This window comes from Oncorhynchus keta, chromosome 31 (assembly GCF_023373465.1).
Source record: "Oncorhynchus keta strain PuntledgeMale-10-30-2019 chromosome 31, Oket_V2, whole genome shotgun sequence".
Classification (NCBI taxonomy): domain Eukaryota; kingdom Metazoa; phylum Chordata; class Actinopteri; order Salmoniformes; family Salmonidae; genus Oncorhynchus; species Oncorhynchus keta.
The window spans coordinates 21,103,082-21,127,173 of record NC_068451.1 but is presented as its reverse complement, the minus strand read 5'-3'; the positions used below and the strand labels follow the sequence as shown (position 1 = coordinate 21,127,173).

The 24,092-nt window shown below is 44.4% G+C and overlaps 2 protein-coding genes across 8 annotated transcripts in view; one reads left to right on the top strand and one right to left on the bottom strand.

The window, feature by feature from the left end:
• LOC118364083 (neural cell adhesion molecule 1-like) overlaps positions 1-24,092 on the top strand; it is a 38,065-nt gene that overhangs the window by 3,527 nt on the left and 10,446 nt on the right. Inside the window, exons 5-15 of one of the 7 annotated variants that reach the window (XM_052489921.1) lie at positions 128-283; positions 410-527; positions 4,951-5,105; positions 11,931-12,073; positions 12,203-12,341; positions 12,907-13,074; positions 13,320-13,440; positions 13,948-14,077; positions 14,156-14,321; positions 15,321-15,522; positions 16,183-16,396. In XM_052489921.1, coding sequence (XP_052345881.1) covers positions 128-283; positions 410-527; positions 4,951-5,105; positions 11,931-12,073; positions 12,203-12,341; positions 12,907-13,074; positions 13,320-13,440; positions 13,948-14,077; positions 14,156-14,321; positions 15,321-15,522; positions 16,183-16,228 — 1,544 coding nt within the window. In that variant the 3' untranslated portion in view covers positions 16,229-16,396. Of the gene's footprint in view, positions 1-127; positions 284-409; positions 528-4,950; positions 5,106-11,930; positions 12,074-12,202; positions 12,342-12,906; positions 13,075-13,319; positions 13,441-13,947; positions 14,078-14,155; positions 14,322-15,317; positions 15,523-16,182; positions 16,397-24,092 lie in introns of those variants that run through there. The other 6 variants (XM_052489924.1, XM_052489919.1, XM_052489925.1 and 3 more) reach the window with 6 other exon arrangements.
• Positions 16,882-24,064, bottom strand: LOC118364596 (B-cell receptor CD22-like). The gene is made up of 8 exons (XM_035746266.2): positions 23,901-24,064; positions 23,413-23,808; positions 23,041-23,289; positions 18,372-18,644; positions 18,135-18,225; positions 17,735-17,786; positions 17,312-17,439; positions 16,882-17,106 (listed from the first exon to the last, which is right to left on the bottom strand). Exons 1-8 carry the CDS (start codon positions 23,953-23,955, stop codon positions 17,040-17,042), a joined length of 1,311 nt encoding a protein of 436 aa, XP_035602159.2. The 5' UTR covers positions 23,956-24,064; the 3' UTR covers positions 16,882-17,039.

Below are 24,092 nucleotides of genomic sequence, written 5' to 3'. Positions count from 1 at the left end.
ACGTCACCATTGACAACCTTAGAGAGCGTGATTGCTTTTTGAAGCTTGGATATATTGATGATTAAGCAGACAGAACGTGTTCCTGACGCTGATCTTTCTTTTCCCTGTTGCTGTCTTTTGCTCCCAGCAGGTCGGATCACAAGATTGAAAGACAACTCCCTACAGATCAACAACATCAGCAGGAAGGATCGCGGATCATATACCTGTGAGGCTAAAATCAAGGACCGGCCCATTTTCAAAAAGCACGTCATCTCCATCTTCGTCAATGGTGGGGTTACTCAAAGTAAAGGAGGGAATAAGGGATATTTTAGGATCTTTATTTCGTACAAACTCTGTATAGACCAGACGATTAGGTGTGTGTTGTTGTTGACTATAATAAATAATGTCTCCTCTGACCCTTCTGCTGTAGTTCCTCCCACAGTGAAGATCCATGAGGAGGTGAAGAAAGTCATGGCCGGACCAGAGACCAATGTCTCCCTCAGCTGCCTGGTCGAGGGAGTCCCCCAACCGAACATCATCTGGACAATGTGAGTGAGTGTGAGTGTGAGTGTGTGTGTGTGTGTGGGCGTGTGTGTGTGCTTCCTTGCACTGATGTGCATGTGTGTAAAGCCAGAGTTTCCTGCTCAAAACCTTATGCAGTAACACAGAGAGTGTTACGTATGCCTCTTGGAAGAGGGAACGCAACACCCTGCTACACTCCACTCCCAGTGGAGTGAAAGAGGCATGTAATTGTAGATGCGGGTAAGGATGACAGAGGCAGAGAATATTACCGTTTACAGGTAATTTATTTCCTTAACACGGTAATGTGGGGAAAAGGGTCTGGATGGAACCAAAGCTAAGAAAGTTAAAGTTAAAGAGTCCCCTCTCCTACCTTACCTGCCTACCCACTGCTTATGTTACGATAAGCGAAGGGGGGAACCCAAGAGCGGACTCAGCAGAGGAAACCGGGATGAATGTACAAAATGTTTATTGAACACAGCCAATGGGGAGTGCAGAACCGGGAATGCTCAGATGAGTGGCAATAATTAGGAGTGTAGAGTGAGGTTGTAGTTGGCAGCAAGGAACAGGGGAACAAGTCCTGAGGGGAATCCAAGGTGATGGTGGTGAGTAATATCCAGAGCAGGTGGTTGGTGGTGAAATGTAGAACAGGAGACAGGAGCCGGAGACAGAGCAGTATGATCAGAGATTACGACCTGGAAGCTTGGAGATGGCAGAAATTAGTTTAAGTAGATGTCTTGATTATGGGACGATATGCAGCTGGTGGGGATTTGCTCTGGCTCCAGCACACCTGTCTCCAACCACACAATCACACAAGAGAGAGAGAGAAACAGGGGGAGAACTGAAGGTTATGACACCACCGGATGGACACCAGAGGGTGTAGTGGGAGCAGATGTGACAGTACCCCTGGACGCCACCTGGCGCACGACCCGGCTTGAGGTGTAAAAATCCTTTAAGAGGGGGGATTAAAAATTTGACGACGGGGCACCAGCTACGCTCCTCTGGCCCGTATCCCTCCCAGTCCACCAAATACTGCCACCCATGGCCCTGACGGCGCACATCCAACAGCCGCCGGACCGTATCGGCAGGATGGTTGTCGATCAGACGAGGGGGTGGAGGAGCAGCTGCAGGAGGGAACAAAGGACTGGAGCAGACTGGTTGATTAGTGACACATGGAAGGTAGGGTGAATCTTGAGAGAGTCGGGGAGTTTAAGATGGACAGCAGAGGGGTTTATGACATGATCAATCTCGTAGGGACCAATGAATCGGGGAGCTAGTTTCTTCGACACCACTTTGAGAGGCAAGTCCTTCGAAGAAAGCCATACCCTTTGGCCTGGAGTGTAGACTGGAGCCGCAGCACGATGACGGTTAGCCTTAGATTGGTTCCTGGTGGAGTCACGAAGAAGGGCAGCCCGGGCCCTCCTCCAAGTGCGATGACAGAGGCGCATGTGGTCCTGGACTGAGGGCATCGCTACTTCAACCTCCTGATCAGGGAACAAGGGAGGTTGGTAACCCAGAGCACACTCAAACAGAGACATACCTGATGAGGCGTTGATGAGGGTGTTGTGGGCATATTCCACCCAGGGTAGCTGGGCACTCCAGGAGGAAGTGTTAGTTGACGTAACACAGCGTATAGCAGTTTCCAACTCCTGGTTGGCCTGCTCAGTCTGACCGTTGGTCTGGGGGTGATAACCAGATAAAAGGCTGACCTTAATGCCCAGAGCTGTGCAGAAGGCTCTCCAAACCTGGGAAGTGAACTGGGGACCTCTGTCAGAAACAATGTCGCTAGGGATGCCATGCAGTCGTAAAATATGGGATACCAGCAGATCCGCAATCTCCCTGGAGGACGGAAGATTGGAGAGGGGAATGAAGTGAGCTGCTTTAGAAAATCGGTCAATAATAGTGAGGATGACTGAGTTACCATTAGATGGGGGAATCCCAGTGATGAAGTCCAACACAATGTGTGACCAGGGTCGACTAGGTATGGGAAGAGGACGAAGAAGACCAGATGTAGGTTTGGTGAAGGTTTGATATGAATGATATGAATTCCCGAGTGTCTCTCTCCATGGTGGGCCATCAAAATCACTGACGCAGGAAGGCGATTGTTCGGTTCATGCCAGGGTGACAGGTGAGGTGAGTAGAATGGCACAAACAGATCCGTACAAGGGCTGTTTCTAGGATCAGACTGGTTTAGATGCAGCAACGGTGCAGGAGGATGGCATGATGGTCTCAGGCTCGGAACTTTTGTTGTCTGCGGTGAACTGATGAGAGAGAGCATCGGGCTTAATATTCTTAGATCCAGGGTGATAAGTGAGTTTGAAGTTGAAACTTCCAAAAAAGAATGCCCATCTGGCCTGCTGAGAGTTGAGCCGTTTGGCGGTCTGGATTTTTATGATCCGTCCACACAATGAAGGGAAGAACTGAACCCGCTAACCAGTGACACCACTACTCAAGAGCCAGCTTAACAGCCAAGAGTTCCCTGTTGCCAACGTCAAAATGTCTCTCTGCAGGTGAGAGCTTGCGGGAAAAGAAGGCACAAGGATGGAGTTTCTGATCCACGGGAGAACGTTGTGACAGAAGTGCACCTACCCCAGTGTTGGACAAACTGGAGTTCTGGGTCTGGCTGGGTCAGGATTGGAGCAGAAGTGAAGCGGTACTTGAGTTTCTGGAAAGCTGCCTCTGCCTCAGGGAACCAGTGGAATGTAGTGGAGGTTGAGGTGAGAGCGGTGAGAGGAGCTGCCAAACGACTGTAGTCACGGATTAATCGTCTATAAAAATTGGAAAACCCCAGAAAACGCTGTAACTGCTTCAGATTCATGGGCACAGGCCACTCCTTGACTGCCCTAACCTTGGCAGGGTTCATTCGTAGCTCACCTTGAGCAATAATGTAACCTAAGAAGGACACTGAGGAAACATAAAACTCACATTTCTCAGCCTTGACAAATAGCTTATTCTCCAATAGCCTTTGGAGAACTTGGTGGACGTGTTGCTTGTGAGCCTCCATGTCCTTCGAATAAATAAGAATGTCATCCACATAGATAAAAACAAAACACCCAATGACATCCCTCAGGACATCATTCACCAGGCCCTGAAAAACAGCCGGGGTGTTAGTGAGACTAAAAGGCATAACAAGATACTCAAAATGTCCAAGTGGTGTGTTGAAAGCCGATTTCCACTCGTCTCCCTCTCTGATGCAGACAAGGTGGTAGGCATTCCGGAGGTCCAGTTTAGTAAATACTGTGGCACCATGGAGGGGACAAAAGCAGAACTGATGAGTGGCAAGGGATACTTATTCCTGACGGTGATGCTATTCAACCCACGGAAGTCTATGCATGGCCTCAGTGATCCGTCCTTCTTCTTGACGAAGAAAAATCCAACTCCCACCGGAGAGGAAGAAGGCCTGACATGTCCGACAGCCAGTGAGTCCTGGATGTATTCCTCCATGGCTTCTTGCTCAAGGCGAGAGAGGTTATACAACCTGCTACTAGGAAGAGGAGCTCCAGGCTGAAGCTTGATAGTACAATCGTAAGGCCAATGAGGTGGCAGTGAGGGGGGTTTGCTTGCTGAGTACAGGAGCTAGACCGTGATATTCTGGAGGTACAGAAGACAGGTCTGGGGGTTCTGGAATGGACTGGGGTGCAGACAAGTCAGGAGAAAGGGCAGAATGTACTCCAAGTAGTAACCCTTCCGGTAGACCAATCAATCTGTGGGTTGTGTCACTTTAACCATGGATGGCCTCAAGCAGGGGTCTGGGAGATGATGGGCAGGCAATTTGGCTCAACAGTACTGCTGAGCCCTCTCTTTTGCTGGACACCGGGTACAAGTGGAGACCAGGTGGCCAACCTGACCCCAATACAGACAGCTCCTAGTACTGATACACCACTGCCTCTCCTCTGGAGATAGACGAGTCCTGCCGAGCTGCATGGGTTCAGGATTGGAACCTGCCTGGTGATGTGATGCAGTGGGAGATATTGAGCAAGACAACGAAGCAGCGAACAACGAAGACAACGAAAGCACTCCCAAAGTGCCCCCCCCGTTTCCCCTGTCGAGAGGGAGGGTTCAGAGAGGGAGGGTTCAGAGCTCCAATCATCGATGGGGCCGACCGATCAGCTGCTTAGAATCCAGGAAGCAATTTCCTGAAATACACACATACAAACACATACCAACCCAAAACACAGAAACTGGGGAATGTAGAGCGAGAGAGAGCAAGAGATAGCGAGAGAAGAAAACGAGTGTGTATTGGATAGTGTATGTTTGGGTGAAGGCCTCCAGTGTGTCTATATTTATGTGGTAATTTATGTCTCAGTGCACCGCTAATATGGCGTGCCATCCTGTCAGTGTGGTTGACTGTGTGTCTCTCTTCCTGTCTGCTTCCTTATCAGCAGCGTGCTAATGTTCTGTAGCACCAGGCCTCACTTCTGTCTGTCTGTCTGTTGGCGCTTCCCTCCTCAGCCCAGACTCTTCAGATGAGTCCCGCTACAAGTACAACTCGGACAAGAGCGAGCTCATTATCTCGTCTGTTGTCAGGAGCGACTACGGAGAGTACATCTGCACGGCCAAGAATAAGATCGCAGAGAGCAGTGCCATGATCATGCTGGATGTCTCAGGTGTGGTTTGTTAGAGAACATCAGGGAACACACTCCTCCTGGAAACAAACATCTTTAGCTTTGTAAGACCAAGCTTTCTCCAAAATAACAGTATTTGAATACTTCCTTCCAGATGTTTATGTTCCTGATATACAGAGATATCATGGAGAATTTGATTCTGTGTAAGCAACCATTTTCTGTCAGACAGCCTAGTGAGCCTGAGCCAACAGAAGCTGTTTCAGAAAACAAACCATTTGATCTCATTCAAACCCATTACCCGTGTAACATTTTCAACCAGGGAAAAGTAGCAGTTTGTGTCTCCCATCAGAGAATTTAAAAAATGTAATCTTCAGGTGTTTTCAGAAAGATTCATGAACAGAATGGGTACCTTTGAGGAAAATGGGGAAGGTTCATCCTTTTTCAATTTCAGCCAAGTTGAAGGTTTAGTAAAAAGATATTCAAATCTAGTTCTGGGGGTCATGTAATTTGTAATTGATGAAATTCCAATATTTCTTTGTGTTTTAAAATTAGTTGCTTAGAAGGCTATATATCGATGTGTGCCTGATGCCACCCCTCATCTCTGATTCTCCACTGGTCACACAATATCAGGTGTGCCTATAGGCTATTTAGTGTGGTCTCAATCAAATGATCCATAGCCTATAGGCTATAGGCTATAGGCTATGAAATGCAGGCTTGCAGAAGCACAGAGCAAAGTTATATTTCTAAGATAGCTGCTGGGATGGTGTAAATAAAACTAGACTGCATTACACACTGTAATGGATATTCCAACCCTGAGCTCTGGCCTGCTCTGCTCTTGCTTATCAAAACCTTTTTCGTGTCCCGCCTAACCAATGGCTGTGCTGTGTAGGCCTAAGGTGGCAGTTCAGGGGGAGAGTCAAAGTTGTTGAGTAGGCCTTGCGTGCAGTCCAGCCTATAGACTAGGTCAAAATAAGCCATATTTGAGTAACTTACGTTGTGGTGCTAAAACTTGAAGCAGGAGCTGCGGTACAATCGGAAATGGACAGCTTATGGTGCTGGGAGTAGGCACAGTCTTCATTTTAATTAGACTTTACTAACAACAAGAGGGCTTTGTGTTGGAGCATATTTCTTCCTATTTAAGAAATAAGAGATAGGTCTACATGTTTGACAGACAGAATAGGCTGCTATATCCATATATGTGTCAGTCAATTCCTCCACCCACCATGTACTCTTTAAACAGCCTACCTCCATGTCAGTGAAGGGCTGTTAAGTTAAAACCAAGATTCAAATTGAGGGGGTATGAGAGAGTATGCCCTTAGCCTACCTTTTATTAAAGAAAATGGCAAAAATCACAGGCCTACCCCTTGTTAGCTTAAGATTTTGAAGAAAATAAAACAGATCCTATTATGTAAAGGGATCTAAACACCTTCTCTTTTGATGACATAGACTGACCAGGTTAATCCAGGTGAACACTATGATCCCTTATTGATGTCACCTGTTATTCAATCAGTGTAGATGAAGGGGAGAATACAGGTTAAAGAAGGATTTTTAAGCCTTGAGACAATTGAGACATGTATTATGTGTGCCATTCAGAACTTTAATGGGAAAGACAAAAGATTTAAGTGCCTTTGAACAGGGTATTGTAGTAGATGCCAGGTGCACCGGTATGAGTCTGTCTAGAACTACAATGCTGTTGGGTTTTTCAAGCTCAATAGTTTCCCATGTGTATAGAGAATGGTCCACCAACCAAATGACATCCAGCCAACTTGACACAACTGTGGGAAGCATTGGAGTTCGACACCTTGTAGTCCATGCCCTGACAAATTGAGGGCGTGGTGCAAAAGGTGGTGCAACTCAGTATTAGGAAAGCGTTATAACAACGCAATGGTCCGCGATGCTTTATGCTAGAAACAAGCTTTGAAATAACTGGGAAAGACGTGACCCAGATGCATATGGGGATATCATTGTTTAGTTTCTTCGACATTCAGAGGCTCAGCTACAACCTTCTATAGCCAAGGACAAAAACCTGACTTTGCTTGGGAAGTCATCTTAACGCAACATGTAAAGTGTATTTCATGAGCTGAAATAGAAGATCCCAGAAATTTTCCATTCACACAGAAAGCTTATTTCTCTTAAATGTTGTGCACAAATTTGTTTGCATCCCTGTTAATGAGCATTTCTCCTTTGCCAAAATATTCCATCCACCTGACAGGTGTGGCATATCAAGAAGCTGATTAAACAGCATGATCATTAAACAGGTGCAACTTGTGCTGGGGACAATAAAGACAACTCTAAAATGTGCAGTTTTGTCACATAACACAATGCCACAGATGTTTTGAGGGAGTGTATAATTGGCATGCTGACTGTATGAATGTCCAACAGAGCTGTTGCTAGAGAATTGAACGTTAATTTCTCTACCATAAGCTGCCTCGAATGTCATTTTAGAGAATTTGGCAGTACATCCAACCGGCCTCATAACCGCACACCATGTGTAACCACTCGAGCCCAGGACCTCCACATCCGGCTTCTTCACCTGCGTGATAGTCTAAGGAGGGGAAGGGTTGGTGCTGAGGAGTATTTCAGTCTTTAATAATGCCATTTTGTGGGGAAAAACAAATTCTGATTTAGTGGGCCTAGCTCCCCAGTGGGTGGACCTGGCTCCCAGGCCAACCCATGGCTGCTCCCCTGCAAAGTCATATGAAATCCATAGATTAGGGCCTAATTTATTCATTTCAATTGACTGATTTCCTTCTATGAACTGTAACTCAGTAAAATTGTTGCAGGTTGCGATTATATTTTTGTTTACATACTTCTACCACTATCAATTGATTAATCTATTCACGTTTTGTGCCATAGAAGATGGTTAAACCCGGACAGCTTTTAGGGAAACACTAGTGACCTTCTCTCATTTGGTTAAGCCATTGAAGAAGAGTAACCGGCAGTTAAAACATACATTTTTCTGTGTCGGTAGGCCTATTCTGTCTGGGGCGGAAAAGTAGGCCTAACTTCAAGATTCCTCATGATGTAGAAGATTTAATTATTTACAAACAGGGACAGTTTCATTTAAAACAAGACACACTGATTTGGCATTAGAGAAATATGATAAGATGAACACATAGGAACAACTCTCTGTCTATTCTTAGCCTGTAAATTTGGTAGTTTGTGTGTTATTAAAAAATATTCTACTAATATGTAAAATTACTTCGAATTGCATGAAAGGTTTATAGAAGGATATTTTTTCTCGTACCTGCAAATATGATTATAGATTTATGTAATGCTTTTACTATAAAGGAAATCTTTCCACCTTTACTCTTGTCCACGGTGGTCTGCGAACCCACAAACTTCTGGCCCGGGCCGCAGCCCTGTGCGCGATCAAAATTCATGTGCTGCCATGTATGGCTTACAGGACAAATAATAGTTTCTAAAACTTCATATCTAAGGCTCTGGTTTGTCCAAGAAGTCAGGGCAAATGTTAGACATTTTCTCTGCTATCCACTTTATGTTGTAATTATTATTTTGGTTAAAGGGGAGGGTCACTTTTTTCAAGCGTTCGGGGAGGGTTTAGGTAGAACATTCCAAGACAGTCGTGAAGAGGGCACGACAAAACCTTTTCTCCCCCAGGAGACTGAAAAGATTTGGCATGGGTCCCCAGATCCTCAAAAGGTATCAAGGCACAAGGCGAGACCCAGATGCAGACACAGGAGGAAGATGGTTGGAGTCTTACAATGTTTAATAATCCAAAGGAGTAGGCAAGAGAATGGTCATGGACAGACTAGAGAATGGTCATGGACAGACTAGAGAATGGTCATGGACAGGCAAGAGAATGGTCATGGACAGGCAAGAGAATGGTCATGGACAGACTAGAGAATGGTCGTGGACAGGCAAGAGAATGGTCATGGACAGACTAGAGAATGGTCATGGACAGACTAGAGAATGGTCGTGGACAGGCAAGAGAATGGTCATGGACAGGCAAGAGAATGGTCGTGGACAGGCAAGAGAATGGTCATGGACAGGCAAGAGAATGGTCGTGGACAGACTAGAGAATGGTCGTGGACAGGCAAGAGAATGGTCATGGACAGGCAAGAGAATGGTCGTGGACAGGCAAGAGAATGGTCATGGACAGGCAAGAGAATGGTCATGGACAGGCAAGAGAATGGTCATGGACAGGCAAGAGAATGGTCGTGGACAGGCAAGAGAATGGTCATGGACAGGCAAGAGAATGGTCATGGACAGGCAATAGAATGGTCGTGGACAGGCAAGAGAATGGTCGTGGACAGGCAAGAGAATGGTCATGGACAGGCAAGAGAATGGTCATGGACAGGCAAGAGAATGGTCGTGGACAGACTAGAGAATGGTCGTGGACAGGCAAGAGAATGGTCATGGACAGGCAAGAGAATGGTCGTGGACAGGCAAGAGAATGGTCATGGACAGGCAAGAGAATGGTCGTGGTCAGGCAAGAGAATGGTCGTGGACAGGCAAGAGAATGGTCATGGACAGGCAAGAGAATGGTCATGGACAGGCAAGAGAATGGTCGTGGACAGACTAGAGAATGGTCGTGGACAGGCAAGAGAATGGTCATGGACAGGCAAGAGAATGGTCGTGGACAGGCAAGAGAATGGTCATGGACAGGCAAGAGAATGGTCGTGGACAGACTAGAGAATGGTCGTGGACAGGCAAGAGAATGGTCATGGACAGGCAAGAGAATGGTCGTGGACAGGCAAGAGAATGGTCATGGACAGGCAAGAGAATGGTCATGGACAGGCAAGAGAATGGTCATGGACAGGCAAGAGAATGGTCGTGGACAGGCAAGAGAATGGTCATGGACAGGCAAGAGAATGGTCGTGGACAGGCAAGAGAATGGTCGTGGACAGGCAAGAGAATGGTCATGGACAGGCAAGAGAATGGTCATGGACAGGCAAGAGAATGGTCATGGACAGGCAAGAGAATGGTCATGGACAGGCAAGAGAATGGTCGTGGACAGGCAAGAGAATGGTCATGGACAGGCAAGAGAATGGTCATGGACAGGCAAGAGAATGGTCATGGACAGGCAAGAGAATGGTCGTGGACAGGCAAGAGAATGGTCATGGACAGGCAAGAGAATGGTCATGGACAGGCAAGAGAATGGTCGTGGACAGGCAAGAGAATGGTCGTGGACAGGCAAGAGAATGGTCATGGACAGGCAAGAGAATGGTCGTGGACAGGCAAGAGAATGGTCGTGGACAGGCAAGAGAATGGTCGTGGACAGGCAAGAGAATGGTCATGGACAGGCAAGAGAATGGTCGTGGACAGGCAAGAGAATGGTCGTGGACAGGCAATAGAATGGTCGTGGACAGGCAATAGAATGGTCATGGACAGGCAATAGAATGGTCATGGACAGGCAAGAGAATGGTCATGGACAGGCAATAGAATGGTCGTGGACAGGCAAGAGAATGGTTGTGGACAGGCAATAGAATGGTCATGGACAGGCAATAGAATGGTCATGGACAGGCAAGAGAATGGTCATGGACAGGCAAGAGAATGGTCGTGGACAGGCATGAGAATGGTCGTGGACAGGCAAGAGAATGGTCGTGGACAGGCAAGAGAATGGTCGTGGACAGGCAATAGAATGGTCATGGACAGGCAATAGAATGGTCATGGACAGGCAAGAGAATGGTCGTGGACAGGCAAGAGAATGGTCGTGGACAGGCAAGAGAATGGTCGTGGACAGGCAAGAGAATGGTCGTGGACAGGCAAGAGAATGGTCGTGGACAGGCAAGAGAATGGTCGTGGACAGGCAATAGAATGGTCGTGGACAGGCAAGAGAATGGTCATGGACAGGCAAGAGAATGGTCGTGGACAGGCAATAGAATGGTCGTGGATAGGCAATAGAATGGTCGTGGACAGGCAAGAGAATGGTCGTGGACCGGCAAGAGAATGGTCGTGGACAGGCAAGAGAATGGTCGTGGACAGGCAAGAGAATGGTCATGGACAGGCAAGAGAATGGTCGTGGACAGGCAAGAGAATGGTCGTGGACAGGCAAGAGAATGGTCGTGGACAGGCAAGAGAATGGTCATGGACAGGCAAGAGAATGGTCGTGGACAGGCAAGAGAATGGTCATGGACAGGCAAGAGAATGGTCGTGGACAGGCAAGAGAATGGTCGTGGACAGGCAAGAGAATGGTCGTGGAAAGGCAAGAGAATGGTCGTGGACAGGCAAGAGAATGGTCATGGACAGGCAAGAGAATGGTCGTGGACAGGCAAGAGAATGGTCGTGGACAGGCAAGAGAATGGTCGTGGAAAGGCAAGAGAATGGTCGTGGACAGGCAAGAGAATGGTCGTGGACAGGCAAGAGAATGGTCGTGGAAAGGCAAGAGAATGGTCGTGGACAGGCAAAAAGGTCAAAACCAGATCAGAGACTAGGAGGTACAGAGTGGCAGACAGGCTCGTGGTCAAGAAAGGCAGACTGGTCAGGCAGGCGGGTACAGAGTCCAGAAACAGGCAAGGGTCAAAACCGGGAGGACTAGAAAAAGGGGAATAGCAAAAGGAGTATGGGAAAAACACGCTGTTGACTTGACTAAACATACAAGACGAACTGGCACAGAAAGACAGGAAACACAGGAATAAATACCCTGGGGAAAATAAGCGACACCTGGAGGGGGTGAAGACAATCCCCCCCCCCCCAATACTAATATCTTGCTGGCTTAACCATACATAATACCAATATCTTGCTGGTTTTCGAAGCCATCTGAACACACAATCATTTTTCCTATTAAACAGAAGAGGCACATATATTGTTAATAATTTACACATATTTTTATCTATTATAATTTGTTTATGGTTACGCAAAGCACTCAGTTTGTCCTGTCTCAGGTTCTGTACGTGTTTACAGAGCATCCTGTAGCAGTGCTGAGCCAGGATAAGATGAAGGTGGAGCCAGGCCAGACTCTCTCAGTGTCCTGTAACGTCTCAGGACACCCTATGCCCGCGCTGCAGTGGGTCAGGAAGACCAACAATGACCACCTGCTAACAGTGGTAAGACAGACGATGCATTCACACAGTGGCATTAATTACTACAAATATTGGGGGAGAATCAGGCAGAGAATTGTATTGTTATATTTCTCTCCTCTGAGTTCCTGTCTGGTTGTGTTTGTGTGGATACAGGACACTGGTGGAGGTAGAGTGAGAATGGAGGATGGCTATGTCCTGGTCGTTGACAATGTGACTCCCTCAGATGGAGGGCTGTACAGCTGCATGGCTATCAGTCCTGCTGGCAACGCCTCCACAGACTTCAGCCTGCAGAGTAAGGCCACCCTTGACCTTCCTATTCTGTTATGATATTACTTAGCGCTAACACAACATTCCACTGGACACAGATGTCAGCTCAACGTGAATTCAACGTGAAATAATCAAAAATGTCATCAAGTTATTGGATTTAGGTTAAAAGTCGGGTGAAAAAAATCTGAAATTCACTTACATTGATTCATTTTTTCAAATCCAATCAGTTTTCCTACGATGATTCAATGTCATCGCATACATTTTTGGGGTTTAAATAACATGGAAACAATGTTGATTCAATCGGTTTTTACCTTTATATAAACGGACAAGCAGCCACAAACCACAATAAAATTCTAAAACAACTGAAAACATTGGGAGATTTTAGCTGAAGTGTAGGTACTCGATTTACATTTGCAGTGTTCACCGTTTTTTGTTACCAACGACAATGTTCTTATTCTTTCATCTCTGACATGCTCATTCCCTCTTCACCTCTCTGTCTTTGAACTGCTCTTCATCTCCGTCCTTTCTCCCTATTTCCCTCTCCTTCCTCCCTCTCATTCTCCATGTTTCTCTCATCTCTCCTCCCCCAGCCTGGCCAGGCAAAGCATCCCAGGTAAGTGGCACCCCAGGGCCCACATCGGTCCACTTCACCCTGGGGGCTTCCCTGGTGGACGGGGGCTCTCCCATCACCCACTTCACCCTCCAGTGGAAGACAGGACGTGAGAACAATTGGCAGGAGAGAGTCATCCAGTCCACAGGTAAAAACCTGACTCTCAGTGACCAATCTATTTCATACTGTAGATGATGTTTGAGACAGTTAGGATGAAGCCAATGATACACTAACGACTAGAAGTCGTATCTGAACAATGATTTCCCTAAAACCAGGGGAGGCCTCTGATGACCATTTTAGTGATATGACTAGTTATGAGTAGTTTATACTGTATATATATAAATACATAAAAGTGATATGTGTGTGTTCATGTACCCTGTTGTTTGTGTGCAGACCCCCTGGTTATCACAGATCTGATTCCCTACACCTCCTACTCTGTCCGGTTTGCCCCACAGAACCACCTGGGTCAGGGTGGCTTCTCCGAAGAGATCACCGTCCGCACACAGGGCATACGTGAGTGTCACCCTCCTCTTCCTCCTCTCTCTCTCCTCACTCCCAATCGCATCATGTCTAGGCAAATGCAGTATAGTTATTATTAAATGTCACCAACTATCATTGTTCAAACTGCATTACTTGTGTTAACAAGCTATATCCATATTGCCTACTGTTTTGAGTGTCTGTCTATACTGGCTGGAAGAAATGTTCATCTGCCATCATTCACTCATTCCACTGTCACATGATCATCCACATGACATCCTCACCTGCTCGCTGACGGCCATTCATGCTCCATTATTTCCCCGCTCCTGATGACATCATCCCATTCCATCGGCATTCGGCCCCGCAGGAGGTAAAGTACTGACACGTGTTGTGAAACTGAAAAGTCAGTTTTTCACAGATAACCAACCTCCCTGACATGACAGTAGATTTTACTACAACAGTTTCACACACTAGCTGATGCAAGAACACCCCTGACCTCTGTAACTACTGTACCAACACACTGCCTCTACCTGCCTGCCTCCCCAGGGGAACCAGACAGCCCGGTCCTGGTGGCCAGCGAGGGGAAGTTTGAGGGCAATATGTTCTCAATCCCTTTAACACAGTTGGACAGCGGAGGCTCCCCCATTATCCACTACATTGTCCGTTACAGAGTGGTGAGTATGCATGCGACAAAAGATCAAGACATTACAGAGTGTGCAAGACCTTACACCCCCCCTCTGTCTTTCTCTTAGAATAAGATGGACGAGGACTGGAGGGTGAAGGACCTGCCGTCCAACATGACAGTGATCAACCTCCATGACTTGCAGTGTAAATCAGACTACCACATGGAGGTGCTAGCCGTCAACTCCTACGGCTCCTCCAGCCCAGCCAAGCTGAACTTCAATGTCCCACAACCTGGTAAGCTGCTATAACATACTGTAGTAGTGAAATAAAGCTTGAAACCTTCTGAGAGGAGGGACAAATACTGGATTGAGCAGAGTAGGGTAGCGCTGCCACCACCTTTTGATTAACCGGTTTGTCTGAGTGAAGGAAACACCAGAACTCAACAACAATATAGAAAAACAATGATATATTTTATAAAACATTTAAATTCGTAAAACAGCGTGGATTATCTCAGAGAGATGCCCTACTATATTTCTGCGGTCTATTCAACTGAGCCTGAGTAGGAAAAAGAAAACTGTGGTGTAAGGCACACATAGGCTATGAGCTTAATTACACACTAGGAGGTGACACTGCATACAAAGGTGGAAACATGCAGTTACATGACAAACTGGACATCAAATCCTCTTAAAGCATGCGACTTCACTGCAGACAGGAGCTTGGACCAATACAAACAGTCAAAAGACCCACATGATAGTGATGAAGGCACAAAGAGGACCCAGCCCTCTTAAGCTCATATAGCTGTTCTGTCCTCCCTTCATAACCCACCCTGTCATTTAAAAAGCTAATCCTAACAACTAAACACATTTACCAGGACTCTGCCAACAGAATAGGACATGGACTTGACACTAAACATTCAAAACATTTAAAAACATTTAGCTTGTCTAGCTGACGAGACGCTCCCGTGGGGTCTGAGCGTGTGCACCCTTTCTGCGCTCTCACTTTATAATAGTTTTTCCAGAGTCCCGGGCAGAGCTGGAAAACAGGCACAGGTGCCAGCAATTAGTTCATTATTTGGTGATGTCATTCCTTATGAGCTGTTACACAGCTTACCACGGTCACATTCTGGAAAACGGACTATTGCCCAATAGAGAGGAAAATATCTCTGAAATAAAACAGTTACAGAACAGAGCAGCCAGAGCAGGATAAATTGTTTTACTAAGTTTAAATATGATTCTCTTCCTCTCTCTCTCTCTCTCCCTCCATTTTATCCCCTCCCTTCTTCCCCTTCAGTAGCCAAGATGAACAAGGGTGGGATGGGGAAAGGGGCCGTGGCAGGCATTGTCATGCTCATCTTTTTGGTGCTACTGATCGCTGTGGACGCCACCTGTTGCTATACCAACCGCTGCGGCATGCTGATGTTCCTGGCTGTCAAGCTGTTTGGGCAGAAGGTCCCTGGGATTAAGACTGTGGAAGAGGGTGACGGCACCTGTAATGGGTAACACTGTTCTCTAGCCTACTGTCTGCCTGTTCCTCAATGTAACATTTTCAGTTGTAGTGTGGTTATGTGTGTTTCTCTATATGAACCCTCCTGAGCCTCAGTTTATGTGTGTCCTTCAATGCAGACTTGAAGTTGAATAGGCTAGGAACACTGAGGGATAGCATCCCAAAACTGCAGACACAAAATGGAGCAAATAATGGGTTGCAGGTGGAGGTCACGGGCGACAAAGCACCCCTCACTAAATTCGAGTAGGTGGCCGATGACGATGTCAGAGGGGTGGACACAGCCCACCCTCCCCTAAACGGGCTGTGATCCATAAAAAATTTCAAAAAGAGGCACCTCCACACTTATAAGTCAGCAGCTGTGTTTGATCACGGACTAATTAAATTATAACTAATATACCCATGTGCAAAGTGACACCCTTAGCCATTTTTTGATACCCATTTTAATTGTTAGGTAGCCACCACCCACTTGCCACTGCTAGAGTCTTTCATGACTTGAGCTGACGAACACGGGAATGAATAGGCTTATTAGTCTTATTTTCCTGTATTTGCATGTGCGTATTTAGTTACTGAGCTACTGACTCATTAAATAGTTACATGGCTAGTTGTATTGAGTTGTATTTTATTTCTAACCTGACCTATCATTTCTTATCAGGAAAAGGTCCCCCATTGGAGATCCTGCCACAGGTCTGAGTTACTGAACAGGAAGTGGGATCCTAGTATCTGAAGAATGGAACCTGTAAATGCCAAAGTAGAAAGGAGGAAGTATTGTGAGTTGGGGGTCTTAGTTAAACATTTTTGGAGAGTTCCCAGGACAGTCAAAGTTCAGAAAGGATAAGGATTCGGAAAGTTATCTGTGAATTGTAAAGTCTAACATCAACAGATGGTTGTAATTTCATCCTGCCCTGTGTGTTAAGTGTTACATTTCCTTTATATTTCAGTACCTTCTTTTTATATTTCAGTACATTAAGGCGGCTGTAATTTGTCAGGGAGACCTTCGTAGTTCATTCATTGAATCATAACTCATTATTTATTGAAGTTTATATTCACTTTAATCTGCAAACAATCTGTAAGTGACATATCATTATTTGATAAGGACAGTTTATCCTAACATATTAACATGTTTCCACATTGAATATACAGCATAATCACATTAACAAATAACGACGTGTCAAAATTACATCTCTTCAAGTGTTGTAATCATGAGAAATATACAGAGCTCATATATTACAGAGCAATATGATATACTTATTTTTTAATAATCTGTTGTTAAATGGAATACCCTGTGTGCTCATGTAATCATTTTATGTTTGTATTTGTATAATTATCCACTTTTTACTGTTTATTTTGTATATTGTACACTGTACATTGTTTGTACATACACATACAGTATAACAGCTTGTATTTTGCTATTTAAAAAACGTGACTTAAACATCATTTTTTTCATTCACTTTTCTTGAGTTTACCATATTGTAGGCCTTGAGGTCTAGATATCAAAGTTCTCTGACCACCTCAGTGTGTTTGCAGTTGTCTGTAGATAACTGCATCGTCATCCTCTGCCTTGTTATTCCGCTGCATCCTTTTAAAGGGAACAGGTTTTAGTGCAGATCTATATTTGTATTTACCTAGTAGTTATTACTATATTACAGATACTACGTAATGTAAGCCTGTTGTTGCATTGTTGGGGACACATTTTTTGCAAGTTATTATGCAATGCTTTTGATACACAATATTTTCCTCGTGCAATTTACTTTGAGTGTCTCACTCACTCTGTGTTTATTTACCTGGGTGAAGGAGCAGGCCTGATATTGAGCTCTGCGTAGTTCATGTCATCAGGATCAGTGATCGGCTTGGCTGACCATTTCATGTTTTCATAGATGTCCTCTGGTCTAGACAAGGTTGCTTTCTGTAACTAACAGTCAGAATACAGTCAAAATACTGAGCACTGGCCCCAGGCATAGAATGACTCTCTTTCTACTCATTGGCATATTTTAATTAACTCAAAGTTCAATGGGATTGATTTCCACATGGTAAACCATTCAACTTTCATACAAGCTGTTTTTTATTTAAGAAAAACAGAACAATAAATTCCATGTGTAAGGTTTGTTTCGCAATGACAACATAGCCCATTCGCAATGACAACCACATTTGCAATGACAACCACAGTAAGGCCACTGTTCATACTTTACTTTCCTCTGATCACCTACCTGGGGGACTGGTTTGGTTGGAAGCTTCTTCTCGGCCGTATTCAACTTCCGTCTGTGGATGATACAACAAAGTGAGAATTCAGCCATAAAGGCTAACTAAATAGCCTGTTATGCTTTTTAGTAACTTTCCACTGTGGGCCAACCAAACCAACAGTTGGTGGTTGTCGATGCCAGTACGGTAAATCTTTTCGAAAGAACATTGGAAATAAAGAAGTTGTGAAAGTCTCAGTTGTGACATGATTACGACATCAAGCCTGTAGACAGTGTATTTTCATTTGTGTACACAGCTGAAGATGGAGGGGAATGGGGTGAATATAATTCTATACATTTCTAAAGAAGAGATAGGGGAGAGAGGACCCTTCGGTGCACTATAATATATGTTTAGTACTTTATAAGACACCTTTTTATGTAAATGAAGAGAACCACAATCACTGCTGTGACAAGGAAGAGAGCCCCAAATGCTGCCAGGACCACCATTAAATGGGCTGATTCTGGAACACAAGAGAAAATACACTATTAAACCTGATCAGATCATATACTGTAACTTCATATTCCTGTCTGCCTTTGTTTGGTTGAGATACACAGGGCAGACATCACAACAGTGTGACATACAAGAAGTGCAGAAGTGTTGCAGTACCTTTAACTTTCAACTCCAGTTCTGTAGAGTTCTGTGATCCAACGGCATTCTGGGCCATACAGAAGTACAGTCCACTGTCATCAGAATCTATTTCGAGGAAGGTGTGTTCTTTCCCCATCCCTAATCTTAGTGAAGTTAGCGTTCCTGTCCTCTGAAACCAGGTGTAGGTCTCTGCTGCAGGGTTGGCGTTATTGCTGCAGGTCAGAGTCAGATGACTGCCTTTCACTACCTCGTGGCTCAGGCTGACCTTAACAGAAACGTTCCTTGGAGCATCTGGAAGCAGACGTACAGAAAACAACATTATGTATTAATTAATTAATTAATTGTATTCATTTGACTGTAAAGTCACCCCCCTTGGCGTTTCTCCTATTTTGTTGCATTGCAACCTGTAATTTAAATGGATTTTTATTTGGATTACACGTAATGGACATGCACAAAATAGTCCAAATTGGTGAAGTGAAATGAAAAAATAACTTGTTTTAAAAAATTCAAAAGAATGAAAAACAGAAAAGTGGTGTGTGCGTATGTATTCACCCACTTTGCTATGAAGCCCCTAAATAAGATCTGGTGCAACCAATTACCTTCAGAAGTCACATAATTAGTTAAATAAAGTCCACCTGTGTGCAATCTAAGTGTCACATGATCTGTCACATGATCTCAGTATACAGTTGAAGTAGGAAGTTACATACACTTAGGTTGGAGTCATTAAAACTTGTTTTTCAACCACTCCACAAATTTCTTGTTAACAAACTATAGTTTTAGCAAGTCGGTCAGGACATCTACTTTGTGCATGGCACAAGTAATTTTTCCAACAATTGTTTACAGACAGATTATTTCACTTATAATTCACTGTATAATAATTCCAGTGGGTCAGAAGTTTACATACACTAAGTTGACTGTGCCTTTAAACAGCTTGGGAAATTCCAGAAAATTATGTCATGGCATTAGAAGATTCTGATAGGATAATTGACATAATTTGATTCAATTGGAGGTGTACCTGCAGATGAATTTCAAGGCCTACCTTCAAACTCAGTGTCTCTCTGCTTGACATCATGGGAAAATGAAAAAGAAATCCGCCAAGACCTCAGAAAAAAATTGTAGACCTCCACAAGTCTGGTTCATCCTTGGGAGCAATTTCCAAACGCCTGAAGGTACCACTTTCATCCGTACAAACAATAGTACACAAGTATAAACTCCATGGGACCATGCAGCCATCATACCGCTCTGTCTCCTAGAGATGAACGTACTTTGGTGCGAAAAGTGCAAATCAATCCCAGAACAACAGCAAAGGCCCTTGTGAAGATTGCGTAGGAAACAGGTACAAAAGTATCTATATCCACAGGAAAATATTGACATACCCTGGAAGGAAGGAAGAAGCCACTGCTCCAAAACGCCATAAAAAAGCCAGACTATGGTTTGCAACTGTACACGGGGACAAAGATTGTACTTTCTGGAGAAATGTCCTCTGGTCTGATGAAACAAAAATAGAACTGTTTGGAGGAAGAAGCTGAAGAACACCATCCCAACTGTGAAGCACGGGGGTGGCAGCATCATGTTGTAGGGGTCTTTTGCTGCAGGAGGGACTGGTGCACTCCACAAAATAGATGGCTACATGAGAAAGGAAAATTATGGGAATTTATTGAAGCAACATCTCAAGACATCAGTCAGGAAGTTAAAGTTTGGTCGCAAATGGGTCTTCCAAATGGACAATGACCTCAAGAATACTTCCAAAGTTGTGGCAAAATGGCTTTAAGGACAACAAAGTCAAGGTATTGGAGTGGTCGTCACAAAGCCCCGACCTCAATCCTATTGAAAATGTGTGGGCAGAACTGAAAAAGCATGTGTGCAAGCAAGGAGACCTACAAATCAGACTCAGTTATACCAGCTCTGTCAGGAGGAATGGGCCAAAATTCACCCAACTTATTGTGGGAAGCTTGTGGAAGGCTACCCGAAACGTTTCACCCAAGTTAAACAAGTTAAAGGCAATGCCAACAAATATTAATTGAGAGTATGTAAACTTCTGACCCACTGGGAATGTGATGAAAGAAATAAAAGCTTAAATAAATAATTCTCTCTACTATTATTCTGACATTTCACATTCTTAAAATAAAGTGGTGATCCTAACTGACTTAAGACAGGGCATTTTTACTAGGATTAAATGTCAGGAAATGTGAAAAACTGAGTTTAGATGTATTTGGCTAAGGTGTATGTTAACTTCCAACTTCAACTGTATACACCGTACAGCTGTTCTGAAAGGCCCCAGAGTCTGCAACACCACTAAGCAAGGGGCACAACCAAGCAAGCGCCACCATGAAGACCAAGGAGCTCTCCAAACTGGTCAGGGACAAATTTGTGGAGAAGTAGAGATCAGGGTTGGGTTCTAAAAAAATCTGAAACTTTGAACATCCAACGGAGCACCATTAAATCCATTATTAAAAAATGGAAAGAATATGGCACCACAATTAACCTGCCAAGAGTGAGCCGCCCACCAAAACTCACAGACCAGGCAAGGAGGGCATTAATCAGAGAGGCAACAAAGCGACCAATGATAACCCTGAAGGAGCTGCAAACTCCACTGCGGAGATTGAAGTATCTGTCCATAGGACCACGTTAAGCCGTACACACCACAGAGCTGGGCTTTACAGAAGAGTGGCCAGAAAAAAGCCATTGCTTAAAGAGAAAAATAAGCAAACATGTTTGGAGTTTGCCAAAAGGCATGTGGGAGACTCCCCAAACAAGAAGGTACTCTGGTCAGATGAGACTAAATTGAGCTTTTTGGCCATCAAGGAAAACGCTATGTCTGGCGCAAACCCAACACCTCTCATCACCCCGGTGGCAGCATCATACTGTGGGGATGTTTTTCATCTGCAGGGTCTGGGAAACTGGGCAGAATTGAAAGAATGACGGATGGCGCTAAATACTTGAGACCTGTTTCAGTCTTCCAGAGATTTGAGACTGGGACGGAGGTTCACCTTCCAGCAGGACAATGACACTAAGCATACTGCTAAAGTAACACTCAAGTGATTTAAGGGGAAACATTTAAATGAATTGGAATGGCCTAGTCAAAGCCCAGACCTCAATCCAATTGAGAATCTGTGGTATGACTTAAAACCTCTTAGGGATGATGGGAATTTAGTACCTTTGCAGGAACCTAAATCCATGCAATTAAAGAGCGCCACCTGTAGTACTCGATAAAACTCAAACTTTCATTAAAACACACATGCAAGGTACTGAATTAAAGCTACACTCATTGTGAATCTAGCCAGCAAGTCAGATTTGTAAAATGCTTTTCGGCGAAAGCATGAGAAGCTATTATCTGATAGCATGCCCAAAATACCAGACCGTCACCTAAACAATAGATTTTGCGGTAGCCGGCGCTACACAAAACGCAGAAATAAAATATAAAACATTCATTACCTTTGACGAGCTTCTCTGTTGGCACTCCTATATGTCCCATAAACATCGCAATTGGGTCTTTTTCCCGATTAAATCTGTCATTGTATACCCAAAATGTCATTTCATGAAGGCCTGTCTGATCCAAGAAAATTCCGCTTTACAAGACGCAACGTCACTTTTTAAAATGACAAAAGTTGCCTATACACTTTTACAAATCACTTCAAACTACTTTTCTAAACCAACTTTAGGTATTAACAAACGTTCAACGTTCAATAATCTATCAAATTGATCACGGGGCGATCTGTATTCGATAGCAGCAAGTCTTGAAATCATCGTCCATGTTTTCAATTTCACAACATCCTGTGGTGAGCCCCAAGAAAGGAAGTGCCTATACGTCATCTAACCAAGGATAAAGCAGCCAAAAAATGCCAGTACTGGCGACATCGTGTGGAAGCTGTAGGCATTGTAATGGGGGCCTTGTTTTTTGTCTGTCGCCTTAGACAATACATTGACTGGCGGATGAATATTTCTTTTGTGTTTTTGGAGAACAGTTTTCCCTGGGATTTTTACTCCTAAACACGTTCTGTTATAGCCACAGACACGATTTAACCAGTTTTAGAGACTTCAGAGTGTTTTCTATACACACATACTTATCATATGCATATACTATATTCCTGGCATGAGTAGCAGGACGTTGAAATCTTGCGCGATTTTTTACAAAAAGCTGCGAAAATTTGCATCATCCCTAACAGGTTTTAAAGATTGCTGTACACCAGCGGAACCCATCCAACTTGAAGGAGCTGGAGCAGTCTTGCCTTGAAGAACGGGGCAAAAATCCCAGTGGCTAGATTTGCCAAGCTTATAGAGACATACCCCAAGAGACTTGCAGCTGTAATTGTTGCAAAAAGTGACTCTACAAAGTATTGACTTTGGGGGAGTGAATAGTTATGCACACTCAAGTTCTGTTTTTTGTGTCTTTTGTCTTGGAACACAAGTGTAATCTTTCATCTTCAAAGTGTAAATCAAATGATAGAAACCCCCCAAAAATCTATTTTTATTCCAAATTGTAAGGCAACAAAATTGGAAAAATGCCAATCGGGGTGAATACTTTCGCAAGCCACTGTATGTTTGTAGTACTGCATTTATACATTAATACAGACAATGAACAAAGCCATCTAAAATGTACATTGGCCACTGTGAAGAGAAAACAACCCACTGAAGATAACTGACTACATCATAAATCGCATCAAACCAACATTTATTGCTGACTTACATCTCATATCCAGCAGTATTGGTGTAGATGTGCTTTGCCCCAGACCACAGGAGTAGCTCCCAGTGTCATTAGGGGAAAGTGGACCTAGGAGATACTGCCCACCATGGACACCAGAGACACCAGGAAGTGGGCGGCCATCTTTAAACCAGAGGAACTCCATTTGAGGAGGGTTACAGGTGGAGGTGCAGGCCAAGGTGACGTAGTCTCGCTCCTTAACGGGGCCATTTTCATTTATCTTTAGGGATAAGACTGACAAAGAAGATACATGTATAACAAATATAGGACATGTTGAAGGGATAATGACTGACCATCCTAGGTTTCGTAATACCTTAATTGTTTAGTGTGATGACATGTACACAAATCTAGATTTACCTGGTATTGTCAGGGCCACACCAAACGATCCTGTAAATCCCTGAGGGGTCTGATGAGGTTTATTTGCCTCAAATCTGAAGAAGAATCTGCCACTGTCATCTTCAGTCACATTGTTGAGTTTCAGTGTGCACTTATTGTCTTGGTCATAAAACTCTGTTCTTCCACTGTATCTTGATTTATTAGTCAGTCCACGTGTGTTAAACACTCCATCTCCTTGCTGTGAGCCGTCTAGTTTTGTATCGCCTCTCGGAGTGAACCATATCTTTCTTCCAACTTTCTTGGTAGCTGGGTAGCTGTATATACAGTCAAATACCACTGATGAGCCTTTTGATGCACATATATCGGTAATCGTGTCCCTGTCACGGTACCAAACAGACCAGGTCTGTGCCAGTGTGCCTGAAAACAGCGATTGAAAACATCATTGTCCTTGTGATGAGAAAACCCTAACCCTAACATGTATAATTAACTGAAACAAAGATAAAACGTACCTGGCAGGGAGAGTAGAGTTAACAGAGATAACTGTAGAATGTATTGACAGTGCATAGTGGCTTTAGCCCTGTAGGAAAGAGAGTTGTATTCCGGAAAATATATAATCAATACAATCTTTGATCCAAGAACGTAGTACCAACAGCTGTGTGTTATCTGACCAGCAGTGGCCGGGCAAATTCTTCTTATTGAAG

Bases quoted from the DNA above. Each gene is read 5' to 3' on its own strand.
- LOC118364596 (XM_035746266.2), bottom strand. From the start codon at position 23,955: ATGCACTGTCAATACATTCTACAGTTATCTCTGTTAACTCTACTCTCC. The intron at 17,440-17,734 runs GTAGGTGATCAG...TCTGACTGTTAG, and splicing joins CAACCAAACCAGTCCCCCAG to TTACAGAAAGCAACCTTGTC. The intron at 17,107-17,311 runs GTAAATAAACAC...TCCCTTTAAAAG, and splicing joins AGGCCTGCTCCTTCACCCAG to GATGCAGCGGAATAACAAGG.